The 15,942-nt window shown below is 35.3% G+C and overlaps 1 protein-coding gene across 3 annotated transcripts in view; it reads left to right on the top strand.

The window, feature by feature from the left end:
- PDE4D (phosphodiesterase 4D) overlaps nucleotides 1-15,942 on the top strand; it is a 525,614-nt gene that overhangs the window by 148,792 nt on the left and 360,880 nt on the right. Inside the window, exon 1 of one of the 3 annotated variants that reach the window (XM_068666382.1) lies at nucleotides 6,254-6,867. The exons of the other annotated variants lie outside the window; for them this stretch is intronic. Within the exon in view, the coding sequence (XP_068522483.1) occupies nucleotides 6,599-6,867 (269 nt within the window). The 5' untranslated portion in view covers nucleotides 6,254-6,598. Of the gene's footprint in view, nucleotides 1-6,253; nucleotides 6,868-15,942 lie in introns of those variants that run through there. 3 annotated transcript variants of the gene reach the window in all.

Here is a 15,942-nt window from a genome sequence, read left to right as displayed (position 1 = left end):
GGCTTGGCTCAGCTGTTTGGCTCTTTTTATTTTGTGCCCTTCCCTTTCCACTGACCTCTCCTTTCCCCTCTCCTCATGACTGCCCTGCAAAGCTCTTTATGCTTATAGCTGTTTTCTGCTAATTAGAGGCCAAGCCCTTCAATTACAATTTAATAGTTAACAGATACCTTTATGCATTGCAGTGGCAGGAATGTTGCCTGTTGCTCCTGTGTGTTCTATGATGCAACTGTATAAAAAGTACATTCATTTCCCTTAATCCTACCCCAGGAGATGTTTTATTACACAATTGTTTAGAAATTACAGTTATTGCTACTCTGTTTATTCTTATTTGTCATATGAGGTGATTCACTTTTATGTCAGTACATACATGTGGGCAATGATGCATCTTCCTATCTTTTGCTGGGAAGCCAAGTTTCTTGACACATCAGATTTTTTAAAGAAAAAAGTAATATTTATTTATTTATTTATTTATTTATTTATTTATTTATTTATTTTTGTAAAGAAATGTTACTTTTCTCTTTTTGTTTGATTTTCTAGCATGTGTCACCCTTGCTGAGGCCTTTTTTTTTCCTGCAATTGGTATGGTAAAACCATTTCATTTTCAAATAGCTTTCTTTGTGTGGTCAAACAGGATTGTGTTAGTCGTCCTTTCTAATGAAAGCTCTTGAATATAGGCCAGTTTTTCTTAATCCTTTGAATTAAGCAACATCAGATCTTGTTAGAAGGAAATCTTCAGGCTATCCTATGCAGTGTTGATATAATGATTACGTTTATAACGAAATACTAAGTACACTGTTCTTGAAATGCGTGTTTCCCCCAGTTTTGTTTTGTTTTCTTGTATGCATGTATGGGAATGAGTGTTTTTAAGCTGGAATACTTAGTTCATTTACTGCAGTGTTTACAGGACAGCACTGGATGGACTCCAACAATCCTCGGTTTATAGTTTTATTCCAGAAACAAACTGCATTCAGAAAATATCATTAATTCTTCATAGTGACATGAGCTGTAAAAAGAACTGTAGAATCTTGCAAAGATTTCAGAAGGAATATGAATTCACCCTTCAGAAACACATTGGACTGTTCTCTTTAAAAATTTGTATCTAATTCACAGCTTTTTTGAAAGCTCCATTGTAGGTCTGTATTCCATTTTGAAAATTATTTTGCAAGTATATATCTAAGTGTTTTGTCTGATACTTAATAATTACTTAATAAAATATTGCTGAATTCTTCATGCATGGATTAAAAAATCTTCCACTTTTCTCTCAGACTGGAGTCTGGCTATGTTTTAAAAAGTAGCTATTTTGTGTTTTCTTTTATTATCGTATGCTCAGTGTTCCCTTATATGTGTTATTTTGCTGTGCACAGAAAAGACACAACAAAAAATCATTTGCTTCGGAATCAGCAACTGAGCAGCTCTTTGTTATTGTAGAATCACCACAACATTTCCAAATACTCCAAAAATTATAATAAGAAAAAAGACTGACTAAATACAGTACCACTTCATTAAATTGCAATATAAATCTGAGCTAAAACTTGAAAGTAGTTTTTTTGTTTTTGTTTTTGTTTTTTTAGGAACTTCTTAAGAATAGAAGTGCTCTAAAATTTTAAGTGACTTCAAGTGTTTTATTGGTAGTGAACATACCATACCTGACTTCAGGCATACTGTGAGCTGTTCTTCCTTTATTCTCTTCTCTTTCTGAAAGCATATTTATATATGCATGTCTGCTGGCCTATTAGGAAAGTTGACCTGAATCAGTCATTTTATGCCATTTTAGGTGCCATTGCTCTATTAGGATGTTACTGAAAATAAGAGGTGGGATCTTAGAATACTTATATGACATAGCACCTCTTCTTCACAACCACACGTGACTTTGTATTCTTCTCTTTCCCACTTCTGCACTGTTCTCAAGTGTGGAACTAGAGTTCATCATGCTGTGACCCCACACCTGGCCCTGCTTTAACCAGGAATATTAGCAGAATTCATTAGATTGTTCTCATGTTGTAGCTCTTTCTGGTTTTCATGATCAACAAAGTGTTGAACACTTCAATATTTATGTATGATTACCATGAGGAGGATATTTTTTAACACAATATATTTATTTTTTGAAATATTTTTAACAAAATAGATGAAAACTACAAGAACTGAATGATGAACTTTCATTAAAAAAAATAAAATTAAGTGGTAACTGGAAGAGAATAGAAACAATTGGTACGTCTAGGTTTTTGTAATACTGAGCTTCTGTTATAAGGAGATTCTAGTTCTCTGCTTTTGACCTGAGCCTGAAGCTGGTTTATTTGAATGCATAGCAGGGAAGACTAAATCTGATCTCAGCATAACTTTTAACAGTACAGCTATGGCTAAGCAAAGGTTGGAAAATCAGATTTAATTGTGGGTACATTAAATTAGAATATTTAATCAAAGTGAATCAGATATACTGTATAAACATACTGTAAGCAATATCAACATTAGCTTTTGTAAATATAGTATATATGAGCTCTCAAGTGTTCTTATTTTGAAAGAATCAGCAAATATCTCTTGGCTGAATTTCACAGTCCACTTTCAATGATCTCATTAGTAGGACTGGTGAAGAGCCTAGTAAACTAATTCATTTCTTTTTAAAAATAAATAAAAGACTTCTTAAAAATAATCTGGATTTAAAAATCCTACAGTCATTTTGGCATTGTACACTCTACTTTTCTTTCTCAGCATATGAGAAAGGAAAAAAATATATACTTTTGTTTTTACCTGAACAGTTATTTATTTTCCCCCAGAGAAGCGGAAAACAAGTAGATGCTAATGCTTTCTAAATTTAATAATTGTGGTGACTTTTATAGGGGGATCAGATATGTCTATTGAAACATAATCACAGAATCACCTAGGTTGGAAGAGACCTCCAAGATCAACTAGTCCAACCTCTGACCTAACACTAACAGTCCCCACTAAACCATATCTCTAAGCTCTTCTAAACATCCTTTAAAGACCTCCAGGGGTGGTGACTCAACCACTTCCCTGGGCAGCCCAATCCAATGCCTAACAACCCTTTCGGTAATGAAGTGCTTCCTAATATCCAACCTAAACCTCCCCTGACACAACTTTTGCCTATTCCCCTTCTTCCTGTCACCAGGCACGTGGAAGAACAGACCAACAGACCTTGCTACAGCCTCCTTTAAGGTACCTGTACAGAGCAATAAGGTCACCCCCGAGCCTCCTCTTTTCCAGACTGAACAATCCCAATTCCCTCAGCTGCTCCTCATAAGACTTTTCTCAGATAGGTCTTTTTGCTAATGAACCATAATCTCTACAGGGAAAAAAAAAAAGTATTTTATCGTCCTTTTTTTTTTTTTTTTTTTTTTTTTTTGTTGTACAGTTTACTGGAAATGATTTTTTTTCCTTATAGAATAGTTTGTCCTCTTCCTGCCTTGTTCTTTTGCCCACTTCTGACTGTAAAAAAAGCATTTCATCTAAACCACACCGTATTTTATATTGTTAGATACTAAGCCCCTGCTTTTTATTACAATGAAGGCTGCTTACACTTTTTATCTACAATAAAATCAGCCCAAAGGATTGAGTGTTGTCATAGGACATCTAAGTTCTAGGTGGTGACAAATACTGGCTCAACAGATTGTTAAATAAGTTTTGTAGCAAGACTTTATATTAATTAAAAGTATTGGTCTGTGGTTCTGATCTAATGAAAAGTATTGGTCTGTCATTCTGATTGTGAATATCTCCTTTAGTACCCCTAGATATTTTTCTGAAGAGAAAGAGCTGAGTGTATGTCAGATTATGGTGTCTGGGGAAATGGAACATTGAAATTCAGATTAATCCATTAACAGATTTTTGTTCAAGTAAGGAAAAACATTTTAAGTAGCTGCTCATGGAAATGATGTTACTTTATAATGGCTGAGTTCCGTTGTCCCGTTAACGGGTCTTATCCTGCTGTTCTGTACACATTGCACATTACCTCTTTAAATATGTGGCAACTCCTCTTTGTGCCTGTACTGCAGGGTGTCAAGTTAATGGTTCTTAGTGCTAGTATTACTGAAGAAAATGGAACTGATCTGTGGACTAATACTTCCTTCTTCTATCACTTTCTCTGTAATATAGCGCAACTTAAACCAGGAACTGAAATCAGTGTTAGTGGTCTTGTTGATGTTGTTAATTCACTGATGTCCAAAAAAAATGATCTTTTTAGTTTTATAAAGCTATTGCTGCTCTCTGAAGACCATACTTCAGAATAGACATATGATGGCAGTATTTCATAGTATAAAAGAACATAAGTCTCTATACAGACTGTATTGTTGGGGAAATTAAAAATAAAATAATTAAAAAATGGAATTTATGTGGAATAGTAGACTAAAAGAAGTGGTATTTTTTGTTCATCATAGATTTAAAATAATTGCTTTCGTAAAGTACGCTTTTATTATTTTTCCTTTTTGAGGAATGGTGCTGTCTATGCTATTCCAAAGAAAAAGGAGTGGCAGCAGGTATTGTATTAGTTATATCTTAGTTATGATTTCATCCAATTATTTTTCTGTCTGTGGATTAGCACTTCATTTCCAGTTTAAATTTTGTTCTCAATAAGACACAACATAAATTTGTTTTTGTAGTGTCAATTGTATCTCTGTTTTAGTCTATGTTTGGGCAATGTTGGTTTTCAGACCCTGATTAAATCTTATAACTCTAAAAAAAATCAGAAAAATAGACAAAAGTGGGATGCATAGTACTTCTGCATTCTGTGGCACTGTCCAAGATTGAGTTAAATTTGTAAATACACCGTTATCACGTTTCACATATGACGCAGTACAGTTAAACTTGTCTACATAATGTGGCTGACACCTGATAGCAATGTCATTCTTAACGTAAGTTGACCTTTTAGTTGCTGTTCAACTGAACAGCATGATGATGTTCTCTTTATAATTCTCAGGAATCATGGCTTCTATGCTAAGTACAAAGGTGATTCCTCTCCTTTGTGGCACAGGGCTGCTTTCGCAGGATTTCTGATTTCACCTTAACGTAGATAACAGTACGGCCTTTCACGTGTGGCCATATAATTGTACTCAAAGAACCTTCACCCCATCGAAAACCTGGATACTGTGTGTGCTTCTATAGTGAAATTCTTATTCACAGAGTAAAGCAGGATTGATAAAATAAAACAGAAAAGTATATTGCACTAACAAAAAGTATATGTAACCAGTCCTCTGACATTAAAAAAGAAATCTTTCATAAAATAATGATGATTTGTTGCTGCAGAATGAACAGGAAGTATGGTTATAACTGAAATGTTATTGTCATCACTGTAAATGTGAATGCAGCAAGCTTAAGTAAATATTAGCCTTCCACCGGTTATTACAGGTCTTTGTCTGCTATCAGTCATGAACAAAACTGAGCACGTTAATAAAAATTTCTAGAATAGCTGGAGTCAGTTATTTTAATTACAAATGAATAAAATAAAAAACCCTCATAGGATTGACTGGAAAAGGTGTTGTTGGATCAGAAAACTCACTGTTATCTTGTTTGCAAAATTGCATTAAAAATATTTCAAAAGTGAAATTTAATAACAGTATGCAAAGATTAAATAAATGCAATTACTTTTGTTTTTCTATATATCCGAGGTTCCCTTTTCATATCATTAGTTTGTTTCCTTGCCAGCTGTGAATAGAAAAAAGGCACTTTGTAGTTCAAGTAGTGGTCATGATGTGATGGTACACTGAATTAAGAACATCTCATTAAATAGATGCTAGTAGCTGACATAGTCTGATTTTGGTCTGTGTATAGCTCTTAACCTCTTGTTTGTTTTGTATTTCTGAAAAATGCAAGGTGACAGGTATTAGCTGTTCCTAAATGTATTTGAAAAGTGTTTTTCATTGTCCTGGTATTTATGGAGGAGGGAGAGGGGAAAAGGGTAGGAAGGGAAGGCAGAACTGCAATCCTTTTGCATTATTTAATTGTTGCATTTGCTAGTTAGTTTGAGGTAAAAGTTCGTAATCTTCATTTGTAAATGGGGACCACAAAGATAAATACTATAGAATCTGGAAGAAAACAAAAACAAAGAACAAACAAACAAAAAAAAACACACATACACAAAACAGAAGATATTCAGCATTCCCCCCTCCTTTCAGCCTCCCTGAAGGTTCAGCAGTAAGCAAATGGAAAGAATAACCAAACAAAATTGAGCACGCATCTGATGCTTAAGCCCTCCTCCAGCACTTTTTATGTACATAACCAGAAGTCACTCAAGCAGCTGCGGCACATTAGTTCCAATAGTTTAACAGGCAGCTTTATAGCTCCAACAAAAGCTGTGCTAAAGCAGTTTCTTCCTCCTGTGCTCACCCGCTATGATAGCTAATAAGTGATCTTTGGCAAGAGGACGGTGAGAGGAGCGGTAATGTTTAATAGGTTTCTGTGAAGGAGTTAGCTTGCTTCTTTTCTTTGCAGATCATTATCTGTAGAGAGACGCTGAGGGCAGGCGTCACCATGTTGAAAGCAGAATAGGCTGAGCTGGAGCTCTGCACGATTCTTGGGAGCAGACGTAGAAAGGAAAGCTGTCAAACCGATATTAGGTTGTAGTAGAGCTTACTAACAAGCTTATCTGGGAAACATGGCTCAGCAGACAAGTCCGGACACCTTGACTGTTCCTGAAGTGGATAATTCTCACTGCCAAAATCCATGGTTAAATGAAGATCTTGTGAAGACCCTGAGGGAAAACCTGTTGAAATATGAGAAGTCCAGGACATCTAAGAAATCTTCATCTGCTTCTCCCCGCTTGTCTCCAGTTATTTCTCCTCGAAACTCTCCCAGGCTTTTGCGCAGGATGCTTTTGAACAGCAACATACCAAAGCAGCGGCGTTTCACTGTGGCACATACCTGGTAAGCATTGAGCAGGTTGTCATGAGACATCAGGTTAACTTGTCTTCATAAAGCATTTATCTCCTTGGTGTCAGGGATTTTTTTTGCTTGCTCAATCTCAGCATGATTCTGCCTGGTTGAGAGACAGTTAAATAGTTCTAATTTGTAAATCAAGTTAACTTGAGTTGATCTGAAGTTTAATACAGTGAGTTAGATTCCAAATGAAAAGTAGGAAAACATATATTTGCTTCCAAATCTACTTTACTTCTCCAATTTTATTTATTTATTTATTTATTTTTGCTTCCCCTTCCCCCAGAAACAAAAATTGGAGTCTTAAGAAGGAACAGTACTTCTCTGATTCTGTGCTGTTCAGGCTAGAGTTGTTGTTCTTCTTCATATTGTTCTAATTTAATGTGCCACTTAATGTTGGCAATAAATAAAATTTATTAATGAGCCCCTGCCCTTAAACACAAAACCAGGATAGCAGGAGTTTATCTCTTAACAGAATTCAAATTAAGAAACACTTGATAAAGCAGAGTGGAAATAGACATTTTTATGAAATAGTACTTTATTAAACCAGCTGCTAGAATGAACAAAGGAAAGACAGGAAGGAAATCCCTTGTGAAATGATTCAGTAGCACTATTTTTTTTTTAATGGTCAGTCATTTCTTAGCCACGTGTTTGAGATCAAATCTAAAAAAGAGATTGATTTTGTTGCATCCATCTTCTGTAAAACAGAAGTATAATTTCATTACTATTTTTTTTTCCAAATGATACATACCAGATTGTTGAAACTCCATAATACATTCCTGTTTGCTTTACTAGTCCTGATATCTTGATGTCTTCTATGTTTTTGTCCTCATGAGGTTTTCTACCCATTATTTTTCAAATAAAATGTAAGTAAAGAAAGGAGGGGTGTGAAATATATTTATAGAAAGTAAATCATGCATTATAAGCAGTAAATGGATATATGCTATTCAAGCTTATTTTCATTTGCCTGAAATTAAATCTGCACCATAGGAATGTGATAGGAATATATCTTTTATGAGCATTGCATTTTATATACACATGTACCTAAATCTTTACAATGTACGTATTTGCAGCTAAAAATGTATTTGTGTACAGTGTGTTAAAATATCACAGTAAGTACATTTAAGGGGAAAATGATACAATGTTGGGGTTAATCAATGATTCAATGATAAATATATGAAGTATAATGAACAATAAACAATAAAGGTTTCTGGAGAAGGATGGTTAGGGTAAGGGAATACTGAAGTGCATGGATGTGTAGCTAAGACAAAATGAATCAAAGGCAAGCAAGTTTAGTTTATGGTACATTAAAATGTAATAGCAAAAAAAGTTACTATAACTGCTATTTTTCAGAGTGCTATTTACAGACCTGGTTTAGAGTAACAAGATCTCCTCTGATAGTATTACCCTTGAAAGAGAGGTGGGAGAAATGTGTGCCTTTTTACTTAAAGAATATGTTTTGAAACCAGTGTGCGTGATCACTGTGTGTGTAACACAGTGTATAACTGTGTGTGTAACAGAGAAAACTGGATGAAGTTAGGAGACTTCATTTTCCCTTAACAGTTATGCGTAATCTGCAAAAATATTAAGGTTTTCTAACTGTTGGTCTTCATAAAAGTCTATAAATGGGAACATGCAGGATGAAAAGCAAATTTGGGCAGAACTGTTTTATGTTGTAAGCTGAAAGTAAGTCTGTCAAAAGATTACTGAGGAGATTTATCGTGTGATTGTGTTATGGACATTTCAAGAAGACAAAGGAAATATATTAGAAAGGAACAGTGATGAAGGGAACAAGCAGATTCAGGCAATGTGAAAGGGCAAATCTGGCATAGTATTAAAAAGTATAATTTTATTTAAATGCATTTTGTCTAGTGCACTGTTCACACAAACATTAAAAAATTTAATATTGATCTTATTGACGCCACCAATAAAAGGAACACCATTCATACCATATTCCTGACCTTCTTGAGCTTGCAAAATTACCACTTAGTTCAGAATGCTATTTTTTTTATGGTATATGTATATGTGCATATATACACACACAGTTCCAAACATAAGAATTAAATTTGTAACACAAAAGACATTGTCGTGTTTTTCAATATGAATGAAATACAGTCACAACAGGTCTAGTGCATGAGAAAAACTCATTTAGCTGCTACATAACTCCCTGATTTCTGGAATGCAAAATGACATACAGATACAGGGAGTGGGAGGTAGGCTGATGAGTTCTTCTAACAACCCTGTTCTTCGTTTCTGTCATGAGGCCTGCAACTCTCCTCCTGCAGTGGCTTGGGATGTAAAACTTCTGACACCAAAATGCATTTACTGTATTATGTGACTATTATCCTGTTAGCATGAATAAAAGCGTTAATAATCTTAATCATGTGACAGGAATATTCAGTTTGCATAAATTCAGACTGCACAAATGACTTGGTTATGAACTGTCAAAATGCCTTCATTTGTTGTTAATGTGATGAGGTATTCAACCATAAGATGCAATGTTCATGAACATGTCCATTTAATACTGTGGGGTGATGGTGTATGCATAAAAGAGGTTGTAACGACTTGTGATTTAAAAGGTTGATGTATGTAAGCCTTTATTATCTCTGTAAGAAGCTCTATGGTTTACCTTTCCAGAAAAGTTGAACTGTTGGTTCTCAAAACCGTATCTTGAGACACTTGCTAGAAGTTCTTAAGAAATTGATGAGGCCATTTATTAAGTTTTCTTGCTGAAGGAATTGTTTTCAGAAAGGTGTGACTTCATAGTTTTTCATTATTTTTATTAATAACTTAATAAAAGGCCTCAGTGTACTGCATTCAGAAAGGTTGTTATATAATTTGATTTCACTTGTAAGAGTGTAATGGGAAATTTGCTAATGTTTCTTCCAACACAGAATTCATCTGAGTTAAAAGTCTGGTAGCCTCAGACATTTTGAGTCCTCCCCTCCTTCCCATTCTTCTTTGTTGTCACCTACCTGTAACTCTGAATGCATTTAATAGTTGTCAGAAAAACTTCCCAGTTACTAATTCTAGGTGTTTAGAGGGGAAAAATGCTGCACTTAGAGCAGGTTGAAACAGGAGACTAAATAGTAGAGTTACATGGGATCTTCATTTTTGATGCAGGAATTTTGGAATAATTTAACACTTCAGAGAGCGTTACAGCTAATCTTGCTGGAATTGTAATTATGAAATTAAAACCAATTAACTCATTTTGAAATTCTAGAATCACAGAATGGTTCGGGTTGTAAGAGACCTTAAAGATCACCCAGTTCCAAACCCCTGCCATTGGCAGGGACACCACCCACCAGACCAGGTTGCCCAAAGCCCCATCCAGCCTACCTTGAACACCTCCAAGGATGGGGCATCCACGACTTCTCTGGGCAGCCTGTGCCTCACCACCCTCTGAGTGAAGAATTTTCTCCTAATATCTAATCTAAATCTCACCTGTCTTAGTTTAAACCCATTCCCCCTTGTCCTGTCATCATCTGATGGAGCTCTCCATCTTTTTTTATAACCCACCTTCAAATACTGAAAAGCTGCAGCGAGGTCACCCCGGAATCTTCTTTTCTGTAGGCGGAGCATCCCCAGCTCTCAGCCTGTCTTCATAGGAGAGGTGCTCCAGCCCTCTGATCATCTTTGTGGCCCTCCTCAGGACCTGGTTTAACAGCCCTACATCCTTGTTGTGCTGGGGGCCTCAGACCTGGATGCAGCACTCCAGGTGGGGCCTCACAAGGGCAGAACAGAGGGGACAATCATCGCCCTCCTCCTGCTGGCCACTCCTCTGTTGATGCAGCCCAGGATGCAGTTGGCCTGGACCACTGTCAGTCTACAGACAGTGGCAGTCCATAGGAAACAACTGGAAAGAATCAAGTGTTTCAAAGCTTTGTGACCAGGAATTCAAATATACTCAAAATCAATTCAAGTTCCTCAGAAATCTGCATTATATTGAATTAGTGTAAAAGCAGTCATAATGATTTGAGGTATGCTTAGCGTAGTGATGGGGCAGCATGTATTACAACAAGATACAAACAAGATAAGTTAACTCTTCTGGTGCATGCTTGACAAGTTTGGTTTCTGAATTGTCTTGGTTGGCTATTTCCATGCCTTTTCTAGCCACCTGCTGCCTGGTGCAGTTTGGCACGGGTGGTCATTAGGGTGGGATCATGCAGACTGGGATCTGTGGGAGGGAGACTTGACTCTTCCCCAGCTGTGTGAACAATCAGTGTGTGTGACACGTCCAAAGGTCTGTGGAAGGATGTTTAGATACTTTAAATCATACGGATTTAGCAACTCGTGGGAAGTCAGCTTTCCTTTATTTTCCATGAAAAATTCCTTTCTGTAGGGAAGGAAGGAGAAGCAAGAAGTATAAATATTTGGAGCAGGCTAGTAACGTCAGTGCAACATAGCAACTAAATTAAATCTATTTAATTGAAAGTATGAAGTCATGACTTGCATGTGCTTGATTTTTTTTTATTTTTGGCATTTTATGTCTAATATAAGACATATTAGACATATGTCTAATGTCTATATAGTTTTGGACAGAATATTTGCTCCCCTTGGGATTTATTTTTGTCTGTGTATTCAAATAGAGTAAATAGTGATAAATAACATTCTTTTTATTACATAAAGTGGGTTTGGTTATCGTGGTTTCTTTGTTATTCTTCCCCTTTGATATCTCTGTCCCTTCTCTAGCTCTTCTGAGGCTCACTTTTTGATGTTTGGGGTTTCTATATTTTGTTAGATTTTTTTTTTCATGTGCACACCCAAACCTAAACATTTAATATGCTTATTGACTGTAAAAATGCAATTACGTACCCCTTTATAGGTAGCACTTTCATCTGAATTCAGCCAGCCTTTGTCCCCACCCATAGTAAATATTTTTACATTGACTTTGGCGCTGACGTATGACAATAGATGCCTTAGAAATAGTTTAGATAGATATGGGTAGGGTGTGCCATTTTAAGTTTCAGGAATGTGTAGCAGGCATAAGGGTATTGATAAACTCAGGTCTCTTGTTTATTTTTATTTCACAACATCTTTTCATTCAGTTTTAGCGGTAGGTACAAAGTACAAAAAAAACTCAAAAGTGTTAGTTACAAACATTTTGCTGTTCTGAAGTCTGCCTAACCTGATGTGGTTCTCTGGCTGGATGCAATGTATTTATGCTGAAACTGTACTAAACTGTAGTTTCATTTTGGAATAACTTCAGTGTAGTCTTTTTCTTACTACATCTTCTTCTAATTTTCAAACCGTATTTTCTTCAAAAACTTTTAATGTATGTCTGTGTTTTTCTTTCCTTCACTACTCAGTGCTTCTCAGGCAAATGAAGTAAATTGGTGTATGAAAAGTATTGGAAAAGGAAGACCAATCAAAGTAGGATAGGATGATAGCTGCTAAGAACATTAGGGAAGGATAGTGTAACGTATACATACATGGGGAATGATGTGTATAAAATACTCAGCAGTGTATACTCTATATTAACAGCTGAAACATTCTAGGGAATTTTGCAGAGTAGTTCAAACTTCAGTGGATTTTTTTTTTCAGTGGATTTTTTTGAAGACTATTTCAGACTAGTTAGACTGCAGCATATTTTTCCTAATTTTATGAGAAAAATTTTATTTTTTTCTGAGTTTCTTTTATTGATTCTTTGATTTTTCTCACTTAAGTTTTATTCATGCTTTCTAGATCAACTGACCAAATAAAGTTTTAATCAAGGCAACAACTGATATATTAGTGAACTCTCTTCCACTGTTTTCCACACTTTTTAGATTGACCTACTGCTTTTCTGGATGATATGCAGTGAAGATCCCATACCAGTGTAAATAAAGGATGCATGAATTATTTCCAGAAAATAATGTATTGATGGTATTGTCACAGAGACATTGCAAATATGTATGATAATATATCATACATATATCCTCATGTACAACAACAGGCTTGCAAATACAGTTTGTGTATTTGATGGAGTCTGGGAACACATATCCTTGGATTGATGGGGCAGAGGTGAAGAATGAGGTAGGGGAATATGATGCTGTCCAGTAGATACAGAATGGCTTGCAGTAAGCTGAGGATGCTGCACAGTGGTTTTAACTACTGAGAGGAATTTATTTTTTCTGCCAAACAGGAATGATACTGTTTCCACAGCTCAAAGCTGAGGAGAGACAGATAAAGATAAGAATATAATCCATTTCCCCATAAAGGAAGAAGCAAAGGCATCATCCCAAATGGGAGTCATGTTAGAGTAGAACTCTGGATGGTATTGTAAAAGAAACCCAAAAAACACTTCAGAAATCCAATAAATTGTCTAGGTAGATTAGCTAGTACAAGGTTTTTCTTCTATAGAGCACCCATTGCATCTCTGTTTCTAAAATAAAACCCATTTCAACTGTTTGAGCCTTTCTGAATGATGTACCTGGTAGATCTTGAATTTCTTGGAAAATTTTAAAAGCTGAAGTGCTTTGCCTAGACCATGGCATAGTCTGATCTGTTTTTTAATGTCATGTTCTGTATTGGACAGAATTTAATATAAATTATAAATAATTTATCATAAATAGAACTGAGTTCCTGGTTCCTGCAGTTCTACTTCCATTTCTCTCTCTCTCTCTCTCTCTCTCTCTCTTTTTTTTTTTTTTTTTAACCTCAAATACAAAGAACTACTCTGTAAGAGTGTTTTTGCATCCACAAATTTTCATGATATCTTATATTATATTGAAAGCTATTAGGTGTAACTGCAAAGGTTTTAACTCTGGTACCCTTCCAGCATGACAAATTCTCCAACTTCTGTATTGTTTTTATGAATTTTACAAAAAGTTATTGTACCTTTTATAGAACCATTTTATTAGCTTACAGTATAACATCTTAGAAAACTATGCTCAAGCAGTCTCCCATGTTGCTTCTTGTTGGATCACTCTGCATTTTGCAAACTTGCTGTCTTCACTTTCATTTTGCATGTGTATTTTACTGTTTTCTTTGTGTTTGGTAAAACAGGTTATTTATTCTTTCCACAGTTCTTGCAATCCTGTCTGTTCTGCAGTTTGAAGCATCTTCAGTGCTTTTATTCAATCTGAAATTGGTAGCTTTTTCCTCAGTTTTGAATCTGAACATCACTGTACCTTGGCTTTATATTAAAGATTGAACAGATATTCTGTAGTTACTTGTATGCAACCTCCTCATTTCAAATGTGTCATAAAAGTTTAAGAAATTTGTTTTCCTTTTTAATTTCTTGTTACAATTCGTATCTCTAGTATATGACTTTCTTCTAGGAATACATATTCTTAAAACTTCTTTAACACAATCTAACAACTACCCATCTATTCCTTTCACACATTCTTGAAGAGCTTCAGCTTCTTCAGGATTTGTAGGTTTTGCTCCATTTTTAATTCTAATGAAATTTCTTCTTTTTCTCATGAATTAACTTTTTGGTTGTTTATTTTATACTTCTTTCATCTGGTACCAAGTGCCTTTATTATTATTATTATTTTCATTGATGTTTGAGGAGGACACTGAGCTTAACGTTTTTAAGAGTTCATTTCAACATAGGGAAGTTAGCATACAACTGAGAAAGCAGAGTGGGAGAGGTGTTTCAGCATCTCAGTCTGGCAAGGTACTAGTCCCATGAGGTGCAACTGTTGACTGGAACAAGCAAGTTTTCTTCTGTCAATGGGCAAAGTACTGACAGACTTCTGGTTTATGCAGATGTACAGTGAATTGTTTGTTAGCAGAAGGCTTCTTTCTGTCCTGATCTGGGGAAAACGGCCAATCCTAGAACTGCCTGTAGCTGGAGCAAATTGCTGGTACTTGGACTGCTTTGCAGTGGTGTGGTCTCTCATTTGTGGTGGGATGCACTGCCAGACGTGTCCTTTCACTCATGCTCAACTGTTTTGTTCTTGGTGACAAAATAATATTGGTAATATTGACATCTTCCCTTGATGCGAAATTTTAGGTAATAATCTTGTAAATCTCTACTATTTTATACAATGTATATCAGTATGTTTAATAAACGTATAGTGGGTTTTGAGTTTCCATTTTCTATACCCTTAAAGCTCAGCAAGCCATCTTTTTTTCTTTCTCCTTCATCAGAGATGGCATGACACTACACGTACTGTGCTTCTCTGTTCGTTGTTTGCTCCCCTCCCAGAAAACATTCCACATCTACCCATTAATTTCAACATCATACCTTTGCAAAGTCTTTTCATTCAGTTCTTTAACAAAAATATGTACATATCTTGTCTGTGTTATTCAGTGTATCAAATTTATCAGTACTCAGTAAATATTCTTATTTCAGTTAGAGCTAATCAGTTACAATTTCATTGTGAAGGTGCTCCACAAGTATGTTCCTGACTAAGAACATGATGTTGATTTATTGCAGACTGCACATTTATGGAATATAGATTATTTAAATAAGCTTTGGAATGCTTTAAATTGTCTTAGTGTTTAACAATGTATGTTGTACAATTATGTATATTTGCTTTATGGGCCAGACTAGCTGGCATATCCAAGAACTTTGATAGTATTCTTTAAGACACAAATTTATCTCTCTTATCTTGTTTATTAAATAAGTTAAAGGAAAAGTAGATATTTCTGATGTCCATTTTAATATAATAATTATCCAGTTTATTTATTCAAATAAATAAATCATCTAGCTTTGTGCACATGTAGTTTTCTTGTGGGGATGGGATTGTTCACAAAATCAAAACAGCTAGCTGTTTTATTCCAGTCTTTCCAGAATCTTGCTCTGCAGCTGCAAGAACCTTTATTGTCTGCTGTATTTTCATGGGTACAGTCACAGACATTTAATTCTAGAAAGGTGTTAATTTACAATCATAGCATGTAGCACATTGCATAATCAAAAGGAAAAACAAAATGACTTGTGCAAATGCATGCGGTCATAGGAAATAGATTAGATCACATAATTAAATGTGGAAATCCAGCAAGATCACAGAAAATATTAATTAAAAAGCCTAAGAACTGACTTCACAATGAGCTCTTTTCCCAAATAAAAAAAGAATTTACTACAGAAGAAATATTTGAAACATTTTAGTGTTAGTTCAAAAAAGTATCACTCAT

This window comes from Anas acuta, chromosome Z (assembly GCF_963932015.1).
Source record: "Anas acuta chromosome Z, bAnaAcu1.1, whole genome shotgun sequence".
NCBI classification, from domain to species: domain Eukaryota; kingdom Metazoa; phylum Chordata; class Aves; order Anseriformes; family Anatidae; genus Anas; species Anas acuta.
The sequence above is the reverse complement of the archived record's forward strand: the minus strand, read 5'-3'. Positions and strand labels throughout refer to the sequence as shown.